Below are 23,353 nucleotides of genomic sequence, written 5' to 3' on the forward strand. Positions count from 1 at the left end.
TGAAATTTTTGAACTTCAATACGGCCGTATTGAGTTCAATACGGCCGTATTGAAATTCAGAAATTTCAATACGCCCGTATTGAGTTCACTGCGGCTGTATTGAAGCTTCAATACGGCCGTATTGATTTCAGTACGGCCGTATTGAAGTTTCAGAAACTTCAATACGCCGTATTGAGTTCACTGCGGCCGTATTGAAGCTTCAATACGGCCGTATTAAGTTTAGTACGGCCGTATTGGGCTTCATTCCCTCCACTTCCTTATTTTAAGCTACTCTAAGACCTCTAAACCTACAGATAGCCATCCTATGGTCTTCTAGGAGTCCTTCTGGCTGACTTTCCTTCGATCTTTGAGGGTCTTCGAGTTTTATTTCCGACCCGGACAATTTTAGGGGTCTACAGTCATCAATTTAACAGGACATATTTTCTACACACAAGAAGACTTTGATAAAAAAAGAATGATCTTATTTTTGGATATTCATCCCAATTCTATATTGATCAATACTTATCTAAATCGACCACTTAATCAAATCATTAACTTTGATACTACAATTAGCTTAAAAAATAAAATCAAGTATATAATAAAAGAGCAAGAATGAGAAATGTCTTTCTCTATATTCAAAAAAGGAATAATCTTGTGTATATTAAATAGGCCATTAATTGACAAGTTAATCATTCATACACTGTCAGTGTAAAGTTTTTTACACTGAGAGTTTATAAATGATTAATTCTAAATTGACGGATACTCCATAGAATCATGGACATTATGCATAATCTGAAAATTGAAATTAAACTCCTAAATTGAAAATTGAAAACAGGTAAACTAATTGGAGTAAAATTCTCCTAGACTCTCAGTCAACATAATCCTACTCTCTATGAATAATGAGTTCTCCGAAACCAAATAAAACATGGAAATAATATTGTAGCTATACCCTTCATCATATCTTGACTAGCAAAAGGAAGAAATTAATTCTTGCATTGTGGATTTTGTTTTATAGATTTACCTACACGAAGAAGCAGAAGTCAATTTGAATTTCCATTGGTACAAAATTACAAATCTTTGATAAATAGAAGTTTCAATATTTCTATTCTAGCTCTAAATATTCATAAACCGTGTATGACATCTTGAGTCCTCAAACATAAGTGGACAAGACACTAAACATGGATATGATACCGTTCTCCAATGTTGAACAAAATGGATGGGGCAAAACAAAATTTCCATGCAATTTGCAACATGTTTTGGAAGTCTCTCATTGCTTGTTGAATTTATTTTAGAGCCATGGAGATTCCAACCTTAGGGAGCTTCTCTTTATCTTTGATGTTCAAGTTCATCTCACCAGCCACGGTTATGGAAAACTTCTTCCCAAAGTTTTGTCGAATAAGAGCACCAACCTTGCCAGAGGAGTCAAGTCGAGCCTTAAGCAACGTCCAAGGAAACAATGCATGCTGAGCACCAACGGTCACACCACGAGTCTCATCATCTGCAAGGTCATACTTCACCTCTGCTGCAAGTGCAGTCTTCGTCAAGGGATTCACTTCAAAATAACACGAACCTTTCAAAATTTGAAAATTCTCATGCCTGCATAATTGACATACACCAAACTTCAGCATCACACTACCATTTGGTTTAATTTGAATAAAAAACATAATACTGATCACAGAGCAGTGAGCAGAACTCACTAGAGGCAGCCTAATAGTGAAAGTTTTGGATAATTTCTATAAAGTTATAGGTTCTATGTAAAATAAATAAATAAATAAAAATGAGCACAAATATTAAATAAGTTTGTCAGATTTAATTGTGCTTAATGTGGAGGTGGATAGATGCTCCTAAAGTGGAGGTGGTAAGTGTTCTTTATTAGTGTTAGTTACTAAAATGCATGAACTGAGATTGAACTACAAGCAAAAGCTGAGTTGACAACATGGAAAGTTGAAGTTTAAGCTGACAGGATATTTAAGGTGTTAATACCACAATAAGTGCTCAAGCAGACAAGCTTTTATGCATTACAGAAAATATTTGGATACAAGTTCAAAAGAGTGTTTTCTGGGTATTTCTACTAGAAAAAATTATTTATTTTCAGAAAAAGAAGTTTTCAAAAACTCTTATAAGCTTGTATTCAAAGAGGCTTATAAATTGATTCTTAGGTTTTTGTAAGATAACAGATATGATGTTAGTGTACATTTTCTGATAAATTTAGTGTCTATTACAGTGTAGCTCACAAGGTCATGGTAGCGACAAGGTAGGGACTATTCAGGCTCAACCCAGCATTCATATTGCTAGTTTCCCTTCTTGACAAGTCATAGTCAAGATTAGCTCCCAAGGTGAGAATTCTGGTTCCTATAAGTCCAGTGATGTTTGCAACAGGGTTGTATCCTTTTTCTGGGTCTCCCAATAATCCAATGCTTCCAGAAAACCCACTGAATCTATTCAAGTGTTGAAGTTCCACCTGTAATTGAATTCAATTTGATTCCATAAACTAGTTAGATTCAATGAAAATCAAGACTCGAAATTGTTAAAGATGAAACTAATCATGGTAAGTAGACTAGTATGATCTAGTTGTACCTTTCCAGAATCAGGTAAGTTACAATTGAAAAGTCCCCTTAGTCCAGGCACAAGTTCTTCTACTACAACAGATACACCATCAGTACAGTCAGATATGAAATTCCATAGCTATTTCAGGGTTATGAGATATAACATTTTTCTTATGATGTAATGGACATCTTTGAGGACTATTTGGTTCCCTCTATTTCTATGCCAAATAAATAGCACACCAAACTAAGCCAAATAACATGTTAGATAAATTTTTCTCCCTCACAAATGACATGTAGTTGGACACAAAAAAATGTCTACAGTTCCCTAATGGACCCTTCAGTAGACTAGAATTACATGTAGATTACAAGTAACATGCTTTAAACAAAAGTAAAAAGAAGAGAAAGAGGGTTCAAGATGATATATTATTACCTTGACAGGAGAGATCTAAATTCCAATTCAAGGATCTGTAGTTAAAGTGAATTGGTGGTTGTTGAGCATAGTCCTTGTGAAGAACATCTAACATAGACATAAAAGGTAAACAATCAGATCAAAATCAATGCTAATGAAAGATTAAAATGAAAATGAAAGAGGGAAATAATTGGCATAAAAGAAATTTGTAAAACCTCTGGCCTTCTTTCCAATATCAAAATATAAGCCCGGACTCTGGCTCATTTTGCCATGAAGAATGCTTACAAGTCAATTATATTCTTAGTTTATTATTTATTAGAAAAAGAAAAGTGGCAAGAGTACAATTGGCTTGTGCATCATGCGATGTTTCCTCGTGAGAATAGGACAATCGATTGAGCACCGTATAAAGCGAAATTTCCAATAATCAATTCTAACTACATATCGTTTATAACAGTGAACATGAGACATAGAGATGATGACGAATAGAAGAAGAGTAAAAGTTAAGCTAGCTATATAACGATTAATGCTAATAAAGTTTGAACTGAGTAAACTACACAGAAAGCGTATTATGTTAAATCAAAGCACAAGAAGATGAATAATTAAGGTTAAAACTACTTAAAAATAATTTTCTTCATCTATACATAATTGTACACCTCTCACAAATTAACACACACAAGTTGAAGTAAGGGGTCGTGTAAGGAAAAAATCTTTTTTAATCAAGCTTGTACTAGTTGAATCAACTATCCATCAATGATTTCTTACCTTCATTAACAATGTCATCATTTGAGTTTATTATCCCACATTCTTTGTTCAACTCATTTTATTTTTTCACATAAATATTTATGATTGTGTTTAACTATGTAAGCTAAAAGATGTCCTGTCAAATTTTTGTTGTAGTTGAGACACCGACACAATACTGGGGTTTACATTAGGGATGACAACGGGACGGGTCGGGTACGGGTTTTATGATACTTGTCTCCGTTCCTGCGACATAAACCCATCTCCGTACTTGTATCCGTACTCGCCGGGTATGTAATTTTCATCTCCATCTCCATTCTCGTCGGGTAACGGGTATACCCGTACCAGTAAAAAATTATTTTTTTTTTGCAAAAAAAATATATAATATTTTTAAATTATTTTTTTTATTATATTATAATTATAATTAGATTATTTCTTTATCTCATATTTTAATCAAGAGATTTCTTAATAATTATACAGCTATAAATATTTCACATTATAATAAATAATTACACATAATAAAATATAAATTTTTTTAATATAATTAAATCGGGTACGGGTACGGGTACGGGTACGGAGCGGGTATGTATATACCCATACCCGTACCTGTACCCGATTTAATTTATCGGGTTTTACCCGTACCCGGTCAAATCAGATATTTTTCGTTAAAATCAGGACGAGTTCGAGTATTACCTACGGTACGAGTTTATTTGTAATCCCTAATTTACATCGAGTTATGTAATAAAATCATTATTGCTTCACTCTTAAGCTGACTTCATTTATTAGTGATTTGGTACATTTTTGTAAGCATTTTATACCAAAATCATTACTTAAGTTCCGTCTCATTTATGAATGATAACACATTCCTTGTTTTTCAATTTTCTCCAACATGGCACTTCTTAAATCTAAATTCTTTAGGCTCAACTAATTTTTATATGGTATTATTTTTTTATATATAAATTGATGACTATATATTACATTAGAATTAGTCAAAATCATAAAGACAATTAATAATCTAAAATTATTAATGATTTCTCCTACTAACCACCATGGGAATTGGCAACAAGGTCTGATCTGGCGAAGCCTTCGCCGTAGTTGTGATACATTCGGGTTTTATTATGCTTATTGATGATTTTTGAACAAAATTATTATCAACATGTATTATATTTTTTTAGTGTATGAGTGGAAAAAAGAAAGAAATAAATACAAAAATTAAAAGTACGAGAAAAAATTATGAACATGATAAATAATATAAAAATAAATATTGAAACAAAAATTAAATATATAATAGCAATTTTTTTTTAATCTTTTATGATAGTTGTATTTGTATTTAAAAACTCTTCAAGTTAATTTTTACATTACCACGAACAAAATTATCAGCGAATTGGAAAATTATTAAAAAAATGTTAAATTATGAAAAAGTTACTAATATATTCTTATAGCATTTTATCAAACTAGTATATTTACTCCTATAATGTATGGTATTTGATTTAATATATATTTTATGTGATAATAAATATTTTAAAAAATAAGTTAATTTTATTAGTATTATATTTTAAAGTATATTTTATTTTATTAGAAAAAGTTGATTATATAATTTTATAAATTAATGTATACAATACTGAGTTTAATATATTTTTTGACTCTGTTATAACTAATGTATATATTAACAACATTTTTTACATCAAATATTTGATAATGAATACTTTAATTTGAAATCACATAAAATTGGTTTATATACTGTTGGTATGTATTTTTATACTGTAAAATGTAATATAAGTTTTATGTTATATTCCTTGACATTGAACCTTGTAACAATAAAAATACTATTTTGATGTTTGACGTAAATTTATTGAAAAAAATAAATACTAATAATAATCTTATGAGAAATAACAATATGAGAAAAGTAAAAAAAAAAAAAAAAATATATATATATATATATATATATATTTATTTATTTATTTAATTAAATGAGATGCAATATGCATGTAGTGTAACATTTTCAATATGATGAATGACTTATCAGTCTAAACACATCAATTAACATAATGTTAATACTACTTAAAAGTTAAGTCAACTCCAACGAACCTATTTTAGAGTCTATAAAAGAAAGACCAAGGAAACTATTTGAAACAAACAAGATAAAAGAGAGTTATCAAAGTAAACTTTCATAGTTGCAATCCTTTCTTCATACTTTATTTTCAAAGATCTCATCTTCTATATTTATAAACATACTTGTAATAGAAAAATGAAGTAAAAATATTTCCTTAATAAAAACTCCTAATCAAGGAGAGTGTGTTGAAATAGTAGTTGCCTTAGGTGTAATGTCTTAAATTTTTAGATAATATTTTTAATATTATTATTAAGTGTACTCTTCTTAAAATAGTAATTGAAATTTTTAGTTATTATAATATATATATATATATATATATATATATAATAGAGAATAAGTATAGTATTTTCACAATATATATATCAAATTTTTATTGAAATAAAATTATAAAATATTTATTCCTAATTACATAATTATTATGATCTAATTAATAAAATAGAATCATCTAATATTTATAATTTTATTATTATTATTATTATTTTAAAACAAACTCTTAAATTTTAGTTTGTATATTTAAAATGAATAGGTAAATACTAGTAGGCTATTTTTATTTATATTTAGTAAACTATATATATATATATATGTGACTACCAATGCTGTTTCAATGCTATTTATATAACGGAAAAAAAAATGTGCTACAGATTGCAATTACTACCAAAATAATGTGTAGTTACGTGACTACCAATATAATGTGCTGTGCAAGTTCCGTAAGCATTTACGTGGCAAAGTTACGTGAGCATTTACGTGGCAAGTTACATGGAGGGAGTACGTGGGCATTACAATAAATGAAGTGCACAGAGATAAGGAATGAAGTGCACAGAGATAAGGAATTTGCATAGAGATAAGAATTACCTCATCTGATTACGTATATAGTGGATACATGTAAGAAAAGCTGCAAGTACACTAAATTATTACAGGGAAAAGAATGTTATCCCAAATCAGTGAACTATGTGAGCTCTCATTTACCAATAATAGGATAAGAATGTTATCCTATTATTGGTTAAGGAGAAATATGCTTTTGTTGGTTGGTATTATGATGATACTCATTTATCCTGACTAGTCACTACAAGTATAATTCAAATTTTAATGTTAATTATCATTAATATATTTTTTTAGTATTAATTATTGCTACGCATGTTATGTGATTATAAATATTTATTTGAAAATTGTTCCCACTCCTTATGTTTTCTTGTGTAATATAATCATAAAAATAATTAAATAAATATAGATGGATGTTCCAGCAATTCTAGCTCCTTTTCCTTCAGTAATTTCTGCAATCTTCTTTGGCACAACATGGGGTGTTGATGCTGTAGCCAACTCAGTTACTTTCAATGGAGTAGCTGTGTCTTCATTCACTTTTTCTCCAAATCAAGAAATTTCAACCATGATAGATGGGCCCATAGTTGTTACTTTTTACTTACCTCCAGCAAATCATGTGAATCCTATTGTAAATTTGTTTCAACCACCCATGTAAATATTATAATAGAAGTAGAAAAAAGAAACTATGATGTATAAATAGGCACGTATGGGAAATGTTTTCAATAATATGTAATATATATGTAAAAGTAAGCAACTATGCATGTAGTGATAAATATTTATGGTATGGTATGATGTATAATATTATTATTATACACGTGTTTTCTAGCTAGAATATATATATATATATATATATATATATATATATATATATATATATATATATACGTATATTACTGAGATTAATATTAATACGACTAGGCGTTTATACTAGGATTCAAAACTTGAATCTGTAATAGCTCGTACTACCCAAATTTATGTTTAGAGGGTGAGAAAGGTGGGAAAAATTTTCAACTAATTAGTTGAGGTTGTTCATATCAAAAAACTATGAGAGTAAGGTTCTCAATAATAATAAATTTACTTTATATATATATATTTTTTATATAATTTCTATCAAATATAGTGAATATAGTCATTATTAAGTTTAATTATCATTGAAGTTTCAATTCTATCCGTTGAATTAATTTTGTACCTATTGTTAGTATCAATGCCACTTTAGTTTCGAATATTTAATGTTAAAATAGTTTTATAGACATGTAATTTTACTTATTTTATTTTTAGTTTTTATAATTTAAAATAGACATTTTAACTTTTATATTTATATTTTTTTAATTATTTTAAATTTCTATAATTAATTTTTTGTATCTTTGTTTTCATATGGATAATGTGGGATTAATTATTAAATACATGTGACAATGATATATTTAATTTTTTTTATGATAATGTTTCATTTAATGGTTTATTATATATGTAATCATTAATAATTTGATCATTATATGAATCACATTCATTAAATCATAGTAATTATTGTATGCCTAACAAGACTTATTATTATTTTTCTCTTAAATCATTAAGTGACACATCATTATCCATAAAATAAAATACATCCCCACCACATGAATTTAATAAGTTTGTGTTATTCATTCAAAAATGACTTTACAAAGAAATTAACGATAAAAATTAAAAATATTAAAAAATATATAAATATAGAGATTAAAAATACCTATTTTAAACTATACAAATTAAAAAATAAAATTAATAAAACTATAAAAATTTAAAAAAATATTTTAACCGATATTTAAAATGTCCGCTATACGTTTTTTTCAAAAAATATTGGTATTATGGTATATATGGTTTGTCTAACTTAATTATCATTATATAGTTCAAATCAACAATGAAGATACTATAATAATTAATACTTTATTTCAATAAATTACACAAGCCATGAATCTAACACAGGCAAAATTAAATACAGACCGTCTCCACAATATCTACATTTTTCTTTGTTCTCTCTTCTAGCATGGGAGTGTCCATGCATTTTTATTTTTATCCTATAGCAAATACATATATGGAGAGAGAAAGTGTGTGTTATAGATTATACACTTATTCATACAATATATATATATAAAAACATATACACAGTTGATCTAAGAGGCCACTGGTGGCGCACTTGAATTCGCTACTACTTCTTGAAACAGCTTCAGTAATTCTTCTCTCTTAGTTACTAGCGCCTGAATCTTGGTCTCTAATTTTTCAAGCTTTTGCTTCAGTTTCGTAGGATCATTTTTATCTTCAGGATTCTTCTCCTTCTTCTCTTTCCCTTCCTTGTCTTTCTTCTTCTTCTCTTTAGATTCTTCTTTTCCATCACCTTCCTCTTTATGCTTCTTTTCCTTCTTATGCTCCTCAGCTTCGCCCTCATGTTTATCTTCTTCAGTTCCTCCCATATTTAAACAAAGGATTGCAGTAGATTATTGTGGTGTTGTTTCCTTTGAAAACAGTAAATTTAATTGTTAAAACCAGTTAGAAAGCTGTCCAAAATATATCTATTTTAATTTCTAACTAACCAAAATACATGTATTTAATTAGTTATTGATATATATATATATATATATATATCAATCACTTTACTCTAAAATCTCGTGTTAACATAACACATTGGTAACTAAATAGAAGAAATTGTTATATATGATCCAAAACTATATTATGATATCGATAATCCACATGAGACATAATTAAGTTTTATTGTTTGTTTCTAGCAAACTAAAATTTCAGGTAGCTACGTTTTACGTTGAAACTGACTATAGACATGTAATAATATTAAACTAAGTAAAAATTTATTCAAAACAGAATGGAGTTCATATTCAACGTTTCACCAAAAATATTCTTCTATGTTGTAACTTGTAAATAAACAATCATTTAAAAATAATAAAAGGGTACAGTCATGTCATTTTACTAATGACTAAATCAGAGATGACTTTCAAAAAGGAGCAATGGTGGGATAAAGTTGAATCAAACAGATGAAAGAACATACTACCTGGAGGTTGTAGTCTCAAATCCTTGGAATGGTCTAAAAATTTGCAAACTCAAATTCTTAATTGTCTGGGCATAGCAGTTTAAGTGCAATACATTTATACCCACAAATTCAAAATTATTCTATGGTTTTAAATTTTACCATTATCTTCGCTTTCCACTTATAGTCACGGGCTCTGAAATATTTACTTTATTTAGCTTTACTAGTTTATATTTGGTTTAGCTTTTTCTGGTTAAGGGAGTTACGTGAAATTCACAGAGGTGATGAGATCGCAGGGGATTTCAAGTTTGAGGGATTAAATTGATAGATTAAGGTGATATTTGAATAAACTTTTCTCGAAATACTTCTAAAAGAGAAAAAAATAAGAAGAAAAAATAAAATAAATTTTTATAAAAATTAAAACTAACTTATAAATAAATTTTTGAAGAAACTATATTGGAAAACTTCTATAATTTATCTTATGTATAGGGTAATTTTAATTTATCAAGGAATTTTATTTATTTTTATTTTTTGTCCTAAAAATGTTTATGAGAAAATCTTAAATCTTTCTTTGGTAGAAAATTGATACATTATATCTAAATTAATAAATTGATTGTGTATACGGAAGTCATTATTTTCATTCTAATTTATTTAATTATTACTATTTTGCTAATCTTCTATTTTATTTTATTTTTTCAAAAACACCCACTACTAGAAAAGTGTCATTTTCCTATAAATTTTTCTACAAAAAAATATTCGCAGAAATTTTTTGCAATAATAATTTTACAATTTTTTTTTACAAATTTATTTGCGAAATATAATTTACAAATATTTCTTTAAAAAAATTATGAAAAATAATCTAGAAGAAGTTTTTGCAAATTTTGCTACAATTTTAATGATCATGCAAATTTTTTTTCTGCCAATTTTAATTTGCAGGAAAAATTAAAAAAAAATTTAAATTTTGAATTTGGTTCTTAAAGTTTAAAATTTTTTATTTTAATCTCTTAAATGTCTTTGTTAACCTAACTAATCCTTTTGATGAGTTGTTATTATACCCTAAAAAATTGAGGAGTTCTGATATTGTTTCTGATATATACCATAAAATAAGTACACGTCAATTAAGAAAGTTACATTAATTTTTTAAATAAATTTTATCTTTTATTTAAATTTTTTATATTAATTATCTTTAGCTCCTTATTTAATATTTTTAAAATAAAAAAATTATTGGATTTTTCATTTGTTGAGGGTGCAGATTTTCAATTGGATTTGTTGAGGATGCAGTTTTCCAATCAAAGGTGTACATGTAGGTTTTCGATTGAAGGGTGTTAGACATTAAGGTAGTGTTTGTTTCCGGTGAACGCTGTTCACGAGCAAAGAAAGGCGTGGATTGTGTGTGTTTGTTTCCCGTGATTTGGAACGAAAGAAAGGCGAAGAAAAGCGAGGAGAAACACTGTTACTCTCCTCGCACAAAAGGGAAGAAAGGAGCTGAAAGCCACGTAGGATTTGTAAAAATCCGAAAATGCCCCTTCCATGCATGTGCCATGCAGCAGAGGATTTACGTTCACGTTCTCCACGGGCTGGTGTTGATTCTCGACGTTGGGTGGCTGGTGGTGGCTGGTGGGTGTTGGTGGTGAGTGATTGTGGAAGGAGGTCTTCCATTTAAAGAAAACGAAGGAGCATAATCGATTATGGTTGACCACATAATCGATTATGGCCTTGCATAATCGATTATGGGTGAGGCATAATCGATTATGCAAGGCCATAATCGATTATGTGGCTAAGCATAATCGATTATGCAGGAACCCGAAACGGCCCGTTCCAAAAATGCATGTTATGAGAAAAATGCGAAAGCAGAACGGGCCGTTCCACTTTTGGAACGGGCCGTTCCATTTTTGACCTTTGCGAAGTATTTTATAACCCCAGAACGGGCCGTTCCACTTTCAGAACGGGCCGTTCTGGGCACATTAATTTGTTATTAATGTTTAATACGTTTATATATATATATATATATATATATATATATATATAATATTAATATTTAATATATAATACCTTAAATTAAATATAATTATTTAATATTAATATTTAATTTATATATATATATATATATTAAATATTAAATATTTAATATATATATATATATAAATTAAATAATATTTAATTGATATATATATATATATATATTAAATATTAAATATTTAATATATATATATATAAATTAAATATTAATATTAAATAATTATATTTAATTTAGGTATTATATATTAAATATTAACATCAAAAAGTGGAAATATAAAAAAAATAAAGTAATACATGTTTATAAAATTATAATAATAACACTTTCATAAACATTAATAAAATAATGTTACAAAATATAATTATCATAATATATTTTGTTATTATTATTTATTATTATAATTATTATTATTTTCATTTTTATTAATATTAATATTATTATTTATTATAATTAATATCATTATTATTTATTATGATAATATTTATTATTATTTTTATAATTATTTATTATATTTTTAATAAATTATACTTATTAATATAATTTTATTGTAATTATTATTAATTATAATAAATAATATTATACTCATTTTTAATCCAAGGGTAAAAGTGTAAATTATATATTCATCTCTTAAATTTTTATTTTTTATCTATCATTAAATTTAAACCAAATATTTAAATTAATTTATTTTTAAATTAATTTTTTATAATTTTTTAGTTAAAATCTATATATTTATCTTTTAATTATAATAATTATAAACTTTTTTTAGCCTAAGGACAAAATAGTAATCTTTTACAATTATCAATTAAAAAATTTACTTTTATCTATCACATCAATCATTTCATTCACAAACTTTCTCTACACTTTCCACTCACTTTCCCTTAATCCAAACAACCTCACTTTTCACTCACTTTTCCTTCAAATCTCTCCTTTTCCACTCCTCCTTTTCCATCTTCAAATCCAAACAAAGCCTAAAATTCTACATTTCTTCATGGTAGAAGAAGTTCGAGGCGTGTAGAAGGAGATCGGATGATTTAGTTTTAAGATCAAGGTGGTTGTATGTTGAAATCCTACATTTCTGCACATAGAGGGAGATCGAAGCACAAGAACCCTCACCAGATTCTTTCACAAACATCACACATACTAAGTTTATATGATTGACTTTACATATCTCAGTTATCTTCAAAGAAAGAAATCGCTTACCCATATGTGATGCACGTTTCCCAAATAGAACACACCATTTTGATTCACAGTGTATCTCTGCATTTTGATGTTAACTTCCACCAGAGGTCTGTCAAGCTTAAGTCTGATGCAAACAGTCTTATTTTCTTACATTGCTTCTAGATTGAAATAAATAATAGTTTTTCTTAATTGCATTTTTGATCCCTTAAATATAATAATTGTGCAATTTTGGTCTCCAATATTTTAATTGAGTAATTTTAGTCCTTAAAAAATTGTAATTGTGTGATTTTAGTTCCTCGATTTTTAATTAAATAATTTTAGTCCATCAAATATCATAATTATGCGATTTTAGTCTTTCTCATTAAAAATTTAATAATTTTAAAATTTATATATATATATATATATATATAATATTTTAAAATTATACAATTTTTTGCTTATTTAAGTTAACGTATATTATAATTTTTGTTAATGTATCAAATGATATATATTTATTATTACTAAATAAATAAAATTTATATATTATTAATATTTTAATATTACTAATAAATTAATATCGATAATATTTTTAGTATATTTATACATAAATTAATAATTTGATAAATATAGCTTAGTATATATTAATATACTTTTACAAAAATATAAATATATAAGATAAGATATATGTTTCTAATTAATATACTTATATTTTTGTAAAAGTATATTAATATATAATAATTCATATTTATCAAATTATTAGTTTATCTATAAATATACTAATAGTATTATTGATATTAATTTATCAGTAATATCATAAAAATAATAATATATAAATTTAATTTATTTAATAATAATAAATATATATTATTTGATATAATAATGAAAATTATAATATACGTTAACTTGAATACGTAAATAATTGTATATTTTCAAAACATTATATGTATATATATTAAAATTATTAAATTTTTAATGGGAAAGACTAAAATGACACAATTATGATATTCGAGGGACTAAAATTGTTCAATTAAAAATTGAAAGACCAAAATCGCACAATTGTATCTTTAAGGGACTAAAATTACCTAATTAAAACTTTAGGGATCAAAATTGCACAATTACAATATTTGAAGGATCAAAAATGTAATTAAGCCTAATAGTTTTTAGTATTAGAATGTAAAATGGTGACATGACTAAAAAAATATCAGATAACATAAGCTTACGTAACTGTACCAAAATCTTCCAAAAAACTGTTGAGTACCGTAGTTTTTTTTTCTTATATACTTACAGTGTGTAACAAGTGCAGTAGGGACAGAAGAGTCAATTGAAGATACTACTCAGCAAAGACACCTGACATCAGATTCCAATCATCAGGGAGTGAGGAGGGGCACAAGAATCAGAATAACTAACTCTAGGTTGCATGATTTTGATTGGTACAATACAGGGTCTAGTATATATATTCTGTTTGTTAAGGAGAGAGAGTAGGAAGGATTGATTCTGTTTTCTTCTCTTTGCGTTTCTTTTCTGCTGGTGCCATGTTTGTTTCTTCTTTACGTAATTTTGCTCTATAAAGCTACTGACTGTGGCTCATAGATACTCATTTTCTGAGTATTTCTTTAATATCATTCAGAGCAGTATTTTCTCATTCCAATTTCTGGTGCATTGGTTTGTTAATTACCCTGTTACATTGGTGCTTTCATCCACATGGCAAAGAATACTCACCTTAAAGAACTTACTGCTGATGTTAAGCGAATCCTGGAATTAATGGAGACATGGCATAAAGAAAATGCCACTAGATTTGAGACCCTGGAGTCTACCGTTGATACATTGTTGTAGTGGATCTTCAAGGCCGAGCAATTTTTTTGGTATTACAATACTCCTGATGATCATAGATTAACTATTGTTGCCATACATTTAGACAAGGAAGTGGTACCTTGGTATCAAATGATGACTTGTCATGATTCATTTCATTCATGGGTTGCGTTTACTTGAGCCTTAGAATTGGAGTTTGGTCCTTCTCCATATGAGTGTCCTCGGTCTCATTTGTTTAAGCTAACACAAACAGATTATGTGCATGATTATTATGTTCAATTCACTGCTCTAGTTAATCGTGTGCAAGGTATCACCACTAAAGCTTTGTTAGATATTGGAGGTTTAAAACCAGATATTATAGAAGGGATGTGATTGCTCAATCGCCTTCAACTTTGATTCAATCTTTTTCCTTGGTTAAGTTATATGAAGAGAAGTACATTTCCAAACCCAAACACTATCAAGCCTACCCAGCAACCAAAACACAAGCCTACCTATAAGCCAAACCAATAAATCCACTAGCTTACCACCCCTCCTTCCTAATCCTACTTCATCTCCAACCACAACAACCATAAGAAATACCAATATTAAGAAAATAACCCCTGCTGAGATGCAACTTAGGAGAGAAAAAGGCCTTTGTTATACTTGTGATAAAAAATTTCCCCCAAGCCATATAAGTGCCCCAACAAACAATATCTCCAATTACAAGATGAGTACTATGGAGAATTACAACCAGAACCTCCAGATATTGAGCATAACACAAAATTACATTTGTCCCAAAAGCATCATTTATCTTATAATGCATTAAAAGGAGCCTTCAGTTTGGGTACAATGAAGTTTCAGGGTTCTGTCAATGGCATAACACTACAAGTGTTATTAGACAGTGGCTCGAGTGATAATGTTTTACAACCAAGAATAGCTCATTGTTTGAAGTTGCCTATTGAGCCAATTCCAAATTTTCAAGTTCTGGTGGGAAATGGTAATGCCTTAGTTGTTGAGGGGTTAGTCAAGGACTTAGAAGTCAGAATTCAGGGCCATTCATTAACCTTGCCAGTGTATTTATTCCTTGTTACTGGGGCTGACTTAGTGTTGGGGGGCTGCATGGTTAGCTACTTTTGGTCCCCACATTTCAGATTATAGTAATCTTACATTGAAGTTTTACCTGGGAAACCAATTTTTCACATTGCATGGCAAGCAACCAACCTTACCTGTGGAAGCTTAGTAGAATCATATGAGAAGAATGAATCACACACATGCCATAACTGAGCTATTCACACTGCAATTTCAACAACTGGACACTGTCCTCAAGACCAATGATTTGATTTACCTACTGATATGGAATCGAAATTGGTGGTGTTGTTGCATACTTATAGTGTGGTGTTTTCTGTACCTTCTAGGTTGCCTCCTAGTAGGTCATATAACCATTATATCCCTCTATTACAAGGATCAAAGTCAGGCCATACAGGTATCCACATAGCCAGAAACAACAGATTGAGATTATGGTACACGATATGTTAAAGGAGGGACTTATTGTCCCTAGCACTAGTCCTTTTTCCTCTCTAATAAATCTTGTCAAGAAGAAAGATGGAACATGACAATTCTGCACTGATTATAGGGCCTTGAATGTTATCACTGTTAAGGATAGCTTCCCTATTCCGACTGTTGATGAACTAATTGATGGGTTACATGGGGCTAATTTTTTTACTAAATTGGACTTGAGATCTGGGTACCACCAGATATTGGTTAATGAAGAGGACATGTTCAAAATCGCATTTAGAACCCATCAAGGTCATTACGAGTGGGCAGTGATGTCATTTGGTCTCACTAATGCACCTACAACTTTTCAAAGCTTGATGAATGAAATTTTCCAAGGCTTGTTAAGGAAATTTGTTCTTGTTTTTTTATTTTTATTTATGATATTTTAGTATACAGCTCTTCATGGTTTGCTCATTTACATCATCTCGAGGTCGTACTGTAGAAATTACAGCAACATAAACTATTTGCCAGATTGTCTAAATGTTCTTTTGGACTTCAGCAAGTAGATTATTTAGGCCATAATGTTTCAGCCCTAAGGGTGGCGATGGACAAGAGGAAGGTGCAAGCTGTTCTGGATTGGCCATGTCCAAAAAACTTGAAGCAATTGAGAGGATTTCCTGGCCTTACGGGCTATTATAGAAGATTCATCAAGCAATATGCAATGGTGCATGGTTGCTCCTCTCACTATCCTATTGAAAAAGGACAATTTTAAGTCGGATGATTCTACTCATGCTTCATTTGCAGCTCTGAAAATAGCAGTTAGTCAAGAACCTGTTTTGGCTTTACCCGATTTTTCTAAGCCATTTGTTTTAGAAACGGATGCTTCAAGAGTGGGTATATAGGTGCAGTTCTCAATCAAGATCATCATCCTATTTCTTTTTTCTTTAAGAAACTGTCTGCTTCAATGCAAAAACAATCTGCCTATAGAGAATTTTATGTTATCACATAAGTTATTGCCAAGTTTCACCATTATCTGCTTAGACATAGATTTGTGATTCGAACGGATCAAAACAGCTTGAAGAGCTTAACTGAACAAGCTATTTAGACCCCAGAACAATAGAAGTGGTTGCACAAACTATTGGGATATGATTTTACCATTGAATATAAGCATGGGAAGGACAATATTGTTGCAGATTCACTGTCTAGATCATATTTTATGGCTTGGTCTCAACCTAATTTACAAATTTTGTCTGCTTTGAGGGAAGCTGTTTCTAAAGATACTCAATTAAAGGTTGTTCTAGACTTGTGCTTGCTTAATAAGCCTCCAAATCCTCATTATTCAGTACATGATAATTTACTTTTCTGGAAGGGTAGACTGGTTATTCCCAAATCTCATGATTTGGTTAATCAGATTTTGCATTAGTTTTATAGCTCCTTGATTGGAGGACATGCTGGTTTTACACGGACATTGGCTAGAATTTCAGCTCAATTTTATTGGAAGAGTATGAACAAAGATGTTAAGCAGTTTGTTCAAACTTGATGTAACTTCCCTCACGGTTAAATTAGTATAATAAATTGATGAAATGAATAAATTTTATCTAATACAGATATATATTTTAAGGAATCAAAATAAAACTTCTTAAACTTAAGAGATCAAACAAAACTTAAAATAAGAAATTAAAATTCTATTTTAACCAATATAAAAAGATAAAAAGAGTAGTATGCATACTAGTTGAAAAGGAGGGAAATAGATCCCTTAACTTTGTGGAGGGAAAGTTAGGGTAACTTAACACATTTAAACTGTTGGATTTGTAATAATAGATCAGATTGTGACACGTGTACATTTAAGTCAAAATATATTTTGTACACGTGTCACAATCTGATCTATTATTACAAATCCAAAGGTTGAAATGTGTTAAGTTACCATAACTTTAAAATCTCAAAGTCAGAGGATCCGGATCCGAAAAGGAGGGGATTGGTCGAAGAAATCGCTGAGCCTTAAATAGTTAAATTAATGAAGCGTGGGTTATAATCTTGATTTGATAAAAATACGATATTCGTAAAGTGGTTAATTAGGTTACTAGCTGGATTTAGTTATTGGAATCAACCATTAGTTAAAATATTGATGTTTTATTTATTTATTTTTACATGTATATATGAATTATAATATGATAATTAATAAAGTCTAAATTTAAGAAGAATATATATATATATATATATATATATATATATATATATATATTATTTTAACCTCTTATTATTAAATTGATTCTAATAGTTGATTTATATTGTCTTAACAGTAATAAATCTACGATAATAAAATATAAATCAAAACACAATTACTTTTAATATATATCACAAGTATTTTTGTGGTAATTATATTCAAATAAGGTAAGTAAAATTATTATAAATGATAAAGTTTTTCTTTAAAAATTTGGTACAATTACTTATTCAAGACTTAAATTTGATATTAAATTAAAATAATTTCATACTAAAATTAAAATATAATTAAAAATAGGTGTTTGAAGATTTTAATTTTAAAAGTATTTGAATGATCTTTGCAAATAACCTACTATATTTAATGTTGATGAAACATTATATATGGAGGATGTAATGGTGGAGGAATGGAATTAGATTGTATTAGAAGTTAGGTTTGATCTTAATTATTTTTATTGTACAAAAATTAAAAATGTCTGAGTATTAATTAATTAAATTATTTATTTTAATTTAAGAGTTGAGATTAAATATCTTTATTCTTATCTAAGAAAGTTATTCTCATATAATACATCTTTCAATTATTTATGCAAAAAATAATGAAAGAAAAATATGTAATTATATGAGAATGAGAAATAAAAATAAAAAATAAAAAGCTTCAAATTATTACATAACTAAAGATGAATACAAAAATAAAATAAGTAAGAACATTTCTACGGTAGCCTTCTTTTTCTTCTTCTTTCCGATTATATGCGAGCATAGTTTGATTTAGTTGATTCCTAACATACAAAAAAAAAAATATTTAGTTTGGCAAGTATAAAACAAACTAAGAAAGAATAAATATTCATTTTGATTTGTAAAAGTGACAAGTGTTATCACTTTTGAGTTCTATTTTTTAAACACTCTAATTTCAAGAGACATCGATATATATCCAAGCAACTTCTATTTAATTTTAATTATTCTCTTACCTTTTTTATGTAACACACTTTAGGAAAGAGAAAATAAATTTTTTTAATAGTGTTGTTGATGTGTTTTGATCTTATATGAGTGTCTAAAAAAACATTTATCTATCAGATTAGTGTATGAAAGTAAGAGAATGTTAAATAAAAAGTTTCTTGAATGTAAAATAAATAATTAAATTTAATTACTTATTATCATTTATGTCTCTAAATAAATATATATCGGTATTATTAATTTAGTCATATATATATATATATATATATATATATATATATATATATATATATATATATATATATATATATATATATATATATATATTTGAATTTTGGACTCATTGATGTGATTATTAATTTAAAGATTTATTTGATATATTTTTAAAAATCAATATAACAATGTCTTTCAAATTGAAGGGATCAAAATGATCTTTTACTAAATTAGGTTAAGTGGTACATCCTCGAACTAAAAAATTTTATTTAAAGAAATTTTAATATTGATATTTTTACATACAGATTCTCCAAAAATATATCTTTCCGATGTAAATTTATGTCAATAAAATTTCTTAAAAGGGTATGTTAAACACCGAATTGATGACCAATAGAGTTTAAGTGGATCAGTTGAACAACGTAGTTGCAATTCACACTTTAGTACTAATTTCAATTCCTATAAATAAATAAAAAGAAAACGCCTAACTGATATACCAAAAAAAAAAATTTAACAGATAATATTAATTGATATCAAAATATAAATTTAATATCATTTATAAAACTAATTAGTAAGAAAAAATATTAATATCAAGTATATTATTGTATCATATTATGAAATTTCCATATAATAAGTTTGTGTATTACTTAGGAACTGCTATGGTACTCATGATAATTGAAGGGTTTTAGTACTTTAAATTATTTGAACAAATAAATTTAAAAGAAATAAATTTAAAATAATATAAATTTTAGATTAAAAATTTGTAGAAGATGAATCAGTAAATTAAAAAGACTAATTCAAAAAAAATAATCAAAAGGTCAATTTTCATAATTTTTTTTTATTTATATGTGAGAATTAAAAAATTAAAAACAAAAAGTATAATAATATTATAAAAATATTAAAATAAGAAAAAAATAAATAATATAATTAAAAAACTAATTTATACCATAAATTTAAAAAATTAACACCAAAGAAAAACTAAAACATAATAACAAAATATTAATATTAAATTATTTAATTATAATAGATGCTATATTAAGATAAAATTTAAAAAAATATAAAAAAAAAATATAAAAATATAGAAAATTTTATAAAAAAAAATTATTAAAAATATTAAATAAAAATAAAAATAAAACAAGTAATTACAATAAATAAATAAAAAATTAGACGGTTGTACCGGTACCCCACAATTATAGGGATCAAAATCCTCTGTCTCCAACTTCTGTCCTCAAACCCTATCCCTCCAATCACAAAATGTCACATCATTACTTTTAATTTTAATTTTGATTTTTAAAAAATGTAACCGGTTACGATTTGTTATTGGAACGTTGGGCAGTTCAACATGACTTTTTCCCGTGGCCTTCACCACCACCATGCTTTCGTGGAGTGTTGTTGAGTTTGGTGGGGTCATGAAGGGTGAGTTGCAGAATGCAAGAGAAGCCATTCGTTGGGCCACAAATTATCTTTTCAAAACCACTGCACATCCAGACACCATTTATGTTCAAGTTACTCTTCTCTTCCTAGTAGTTCCATTTCTTCTGTCATTCTTGTGTTATGTTAAAAGATATATTACTACGGAGGTGTTATTAATGGGTGCGTGTTTTTGCAGGTGGGAGATGCAGTGAAGGACCACGCTTGTTAGGAGAGACCTGAGGACATGAACACCCCAAGAAGTGTCTTTAAAGTAGATAAATTAAAACAGGGGTTGAACTACATAACGTTCCAACAACAAATCATAACCGGTTACATTTTTTAAAAATTAAAATTAAAATTAAAAATAATGATGTGGCATTTTGTGATTGAAAGATATGGATTTGGAGACAGGAGTTGGAGACACAAGATTTTGATCCCAATTATAGTGGGTACCGTAGAAATTTTCTTATTACTAATGTATATCAACATGGTACACATATATAAACATGAGACATAAAGGCAGTTTGGCGTGTCAAGGGACTTCCCTTATGGTGCACTCCATGAATGAAACTTATGAGACACATACAATCCAAAGGAAAAAGCCATAATAGCAGTTCCAACAACTCCCTTGTTTCTCATCAAAACCTCCACTAGAGCTCTTGACACGTTATGTTTTTGCACCAACTTCCTTCTTGTTAATCCATCAGAAAAACCCTCTATGTTATGTGCATTTTCATTTTTTATTTCTTCCTTCTCTCTACCCCAGTCGTGTGGAGAATGATCCCTCTCCTCATTAACCGCATTGTGGTACTCATGATCACTTTCAATTTCTTGAGGCCTTTCAACATTGCCATTCGAAACATTCTGTATCTCATCATCAGTTTCTCTGTGCTCTTGTGAACTTCGCTTGGGGACGTACACGTGAAGGATTTCAGTTTCACTATCGAAGTTTCCGGATATGTTATCCATATCTGAATCCGCTGGCAGTGGAAAGGCAAGTTCAAAGCGAAAACATTTATGTTCATCTGTTTGCCTTTCGCCTTTTACAAATATACGACCAGTGGAGCTATCAACTTGAAGCTCCACCTCCTCCTTTGTGAATTCTGAAGCAAGAAAAATAACAGAGATTCATGAAATATAAGAAAGAAAAATGGTTAATCAAGCATGCAAAATCATAATATAAAAGAGTACCATTTAATAATAGAAAAAAGGAGTTATGGGTTAAGACTTAAGATTATCTTTGATTTGATGTACTCAATTTTTTTTAATTATTTTTAAATTTTAATTAATATAAAATAATATTAAAAGTTAATTATCTTTATAAATATAAAATCTTAAAATTTAAGAATCAAACATAATAACAACTAATCTAATATTAATAATTTTTAAAATTTTTTATTAAATAAAATATAGTAATATATTCTATTAGTAATAATAATAATAATAATTAATTTATTGATTATATATATATATATATATATATATATATATATATATATATATGTGTGTGAATATATATAAACAAACAACTGCATATTTGCTAGCAATTTCGGTAATTGTGACGTTATTATAAGCATGACCATAGCAACAATAAGAAACCATTATGGGTGTTTGAATATAATATATACCAGGAAGATCTACAAGAAGAAAATGGTGTGCATGGTCCTCAGTCCATGCAGAATTAGGTACGATCTCTTCGACCAGTGGTTCTGGTGATGATGGGCTTGTTCTTGTTCCAACCCGTCTTGTATTTCTACCTGTCTCGATGGCCATTGAGAATGAGTTAAACCAGCACGTAGCGACCAATATAAACCTCCAAATTCCAACGATGTTTGTGCCACAAATATATTTGACAGCGATTGTGTTGTTTGCACGGTTTATAGAAAAACCTTTGGAAGCTAAATGCACTTTTAGGATTGATTAGACTTCCCTGATATGACGAAATTAGATGGCTTGCTTTCAGTGATTCAACATTCTTATTCCATACTTGTTTTGCAAGACCGTGTAAGGTTGTCGCCTAATTGGGTAGTTTCTGACATGCAAAAGCAATTCCTTGCTTTGCTTATTATAATTGTTAATATTTAATGTTCTATCAAATTCAAGGTTACCTATGAATTCGTATTAGTACCAAGTAAGATTAGTCGATTAAGTATATCCTCTAATTTACATAAAATTGAACATAAGTAGTATTGTTAAATCTTAACTTTTTTCTCGGTGTTACATGACTTTTTTTGCGGACCATTGCATTTACACTAATTTTTCATATATAAACAATTATTAAAAACAACGTACATCTTGTCTTCCTTCTCTTTCTCATGAAAGGAATTAAGGAAGGTATAATGGGTGTATGATAAAGTGACTTGGAAATAACATTGCTGGACACATATTTAACTTATTATTATTAGAACAAGCCATAGTTTTTACTGAAACTTCCTATCTCTTATTGAAAACCTTCTATGAACTATCTTTATTAGATATATGATTTTTTGTATTA

General features: G+C 28.2%; 2 protein-coding genes and 1 long non-coding RNA gene across 4 annotated transcripts; all 3 read right to left on the reverse strand.

Annotated features, from left to right (window-relative positions):
• Positions 1-1,001: 1,001 nt before the first annotated feature.
• On the reverse strand, positions 1,002-3,306 carry LOC109812470 (mitochondrial outer membrane protein porin 1). Of its 2 annotated transcripts, none has more exons than XM_029274215.2 (5): positions 3,150-3,306; positions 2,956-3,042; positions 2,557-2,615; positions 2,214-2,440; positions 1,002-1,575 (listed from the first exon to the last, which is right to left on the reverse strand). In XM_029274215.2, the coding sequence occupies exons 1-5, from the start codon at positions 3,196-3,198 to the stop codon at positions 1,263-1,265; spliced, it is 735 nt and encodes a 244-aa protein (XP_029130048.1). In that variant the 5' UTR covers positions 3,199-3,306; the 3' UTR covers positions 1,002-1,262. The 2 variants fall into 2 exon arrangements, with proteins under 2 accessions (XP_029130048.1, XP_020232032.1); XM_020376443.3 differs by having other exon boundaries at positions 2,557-2,618; positions 3,150-3,305.
• Positions 3,307-8,502: 5,196 nt separating this feature from the next.
• Positions 8,503-10,606, reverse strand: LOC114916779 (uncharacterized). Its single transcript, XR_003805376.2, has 2 exons — positions 9,636-10,606; positions 8,503-9,087 (listed from the first exon to the last, which is right to left on the reverse strand). It is a non-coding gene; the product is annotated as an uncharacterized LOC114916779 (long non-coding RNA).
• A 10,681-nt stretch (positions 10,607-21,287) lies between these two features.
• Positions 21,288-22,787, reverse strand: LOC109812438 (uncharacterized). The gene is made up of 2 exons (XM_020376401.3): positions 22,488-22,787; positions 21,288-21,962 (listed from the first exon to the last, which is right to left on the reverse strand). Exons 1-2 carry the CDS (start codon positions 22,630-22,632, stop codon positions 21,406-21,408), a joined length of 702 nt encoding a protein of 233 aa, XP_020231990.1. The 5' UTR covers positions 22,633-22,787; the 3' UTR covers positions 21,288-21,405.
• Between the last annotated feature and the right edge of the window lie 566 nt (positions 22,788-23,353).

This window comes from Cajanus cajan, chromosome 6 (genome assembly GCF_000230855.2).
Source record: "Cajanus cajan strain Asha chromosome 6, NIPB_CcT2T_4, whole genome shotgun sequence".
Taxonomy (NCBI): domain Eukaryota; kingdom Viridiplantae; phylum Streptophyta; class Magnoliopsida; order Fabales; family Fabaceae; genus Cajanus; species Cajanus cajan.

Excerpts from the sequence above, each read along its gene's own strand:
- LOC109812470 (XM_020376443.3), bottom strand. The coding sequence starts at position 3,198 with ATGAGCCAGAGTCCGGGCTTATATTTTGATATTGGAAAGAAGGCCAGA. Across the intron at positions 2,619-2,955 it reads TTTAGATCTCTCCTGTCAAG|TAGAAGAACTTGTGCCTGGA; the intron begins GTAATAATATAT and ends TATCTGTTGTAG. Across the intron at positions 2,441-2,556 it reads ACTTACCTGATTCTGGAAAG|GTGGAACTTCAACACTTGAA; the intron begins GTACAACTAGAT and ends ATTCAATTACAG.
- LOC109812438 (XM_020376401.3), bottom strand. The coding sequence starts at position 22,632 with ATGGCCATCGAGACAGGTAGAAATACAAGACGGGTTGGAACAAGAACA. Across the intron at positions 21,963-22,487 it reads TCTTCTTGTAGATCTTCCTG|AATTCACAAAGGAGGAGGTG; the intron begins GTATATATTATA and ends TTCTTGCTTCAG.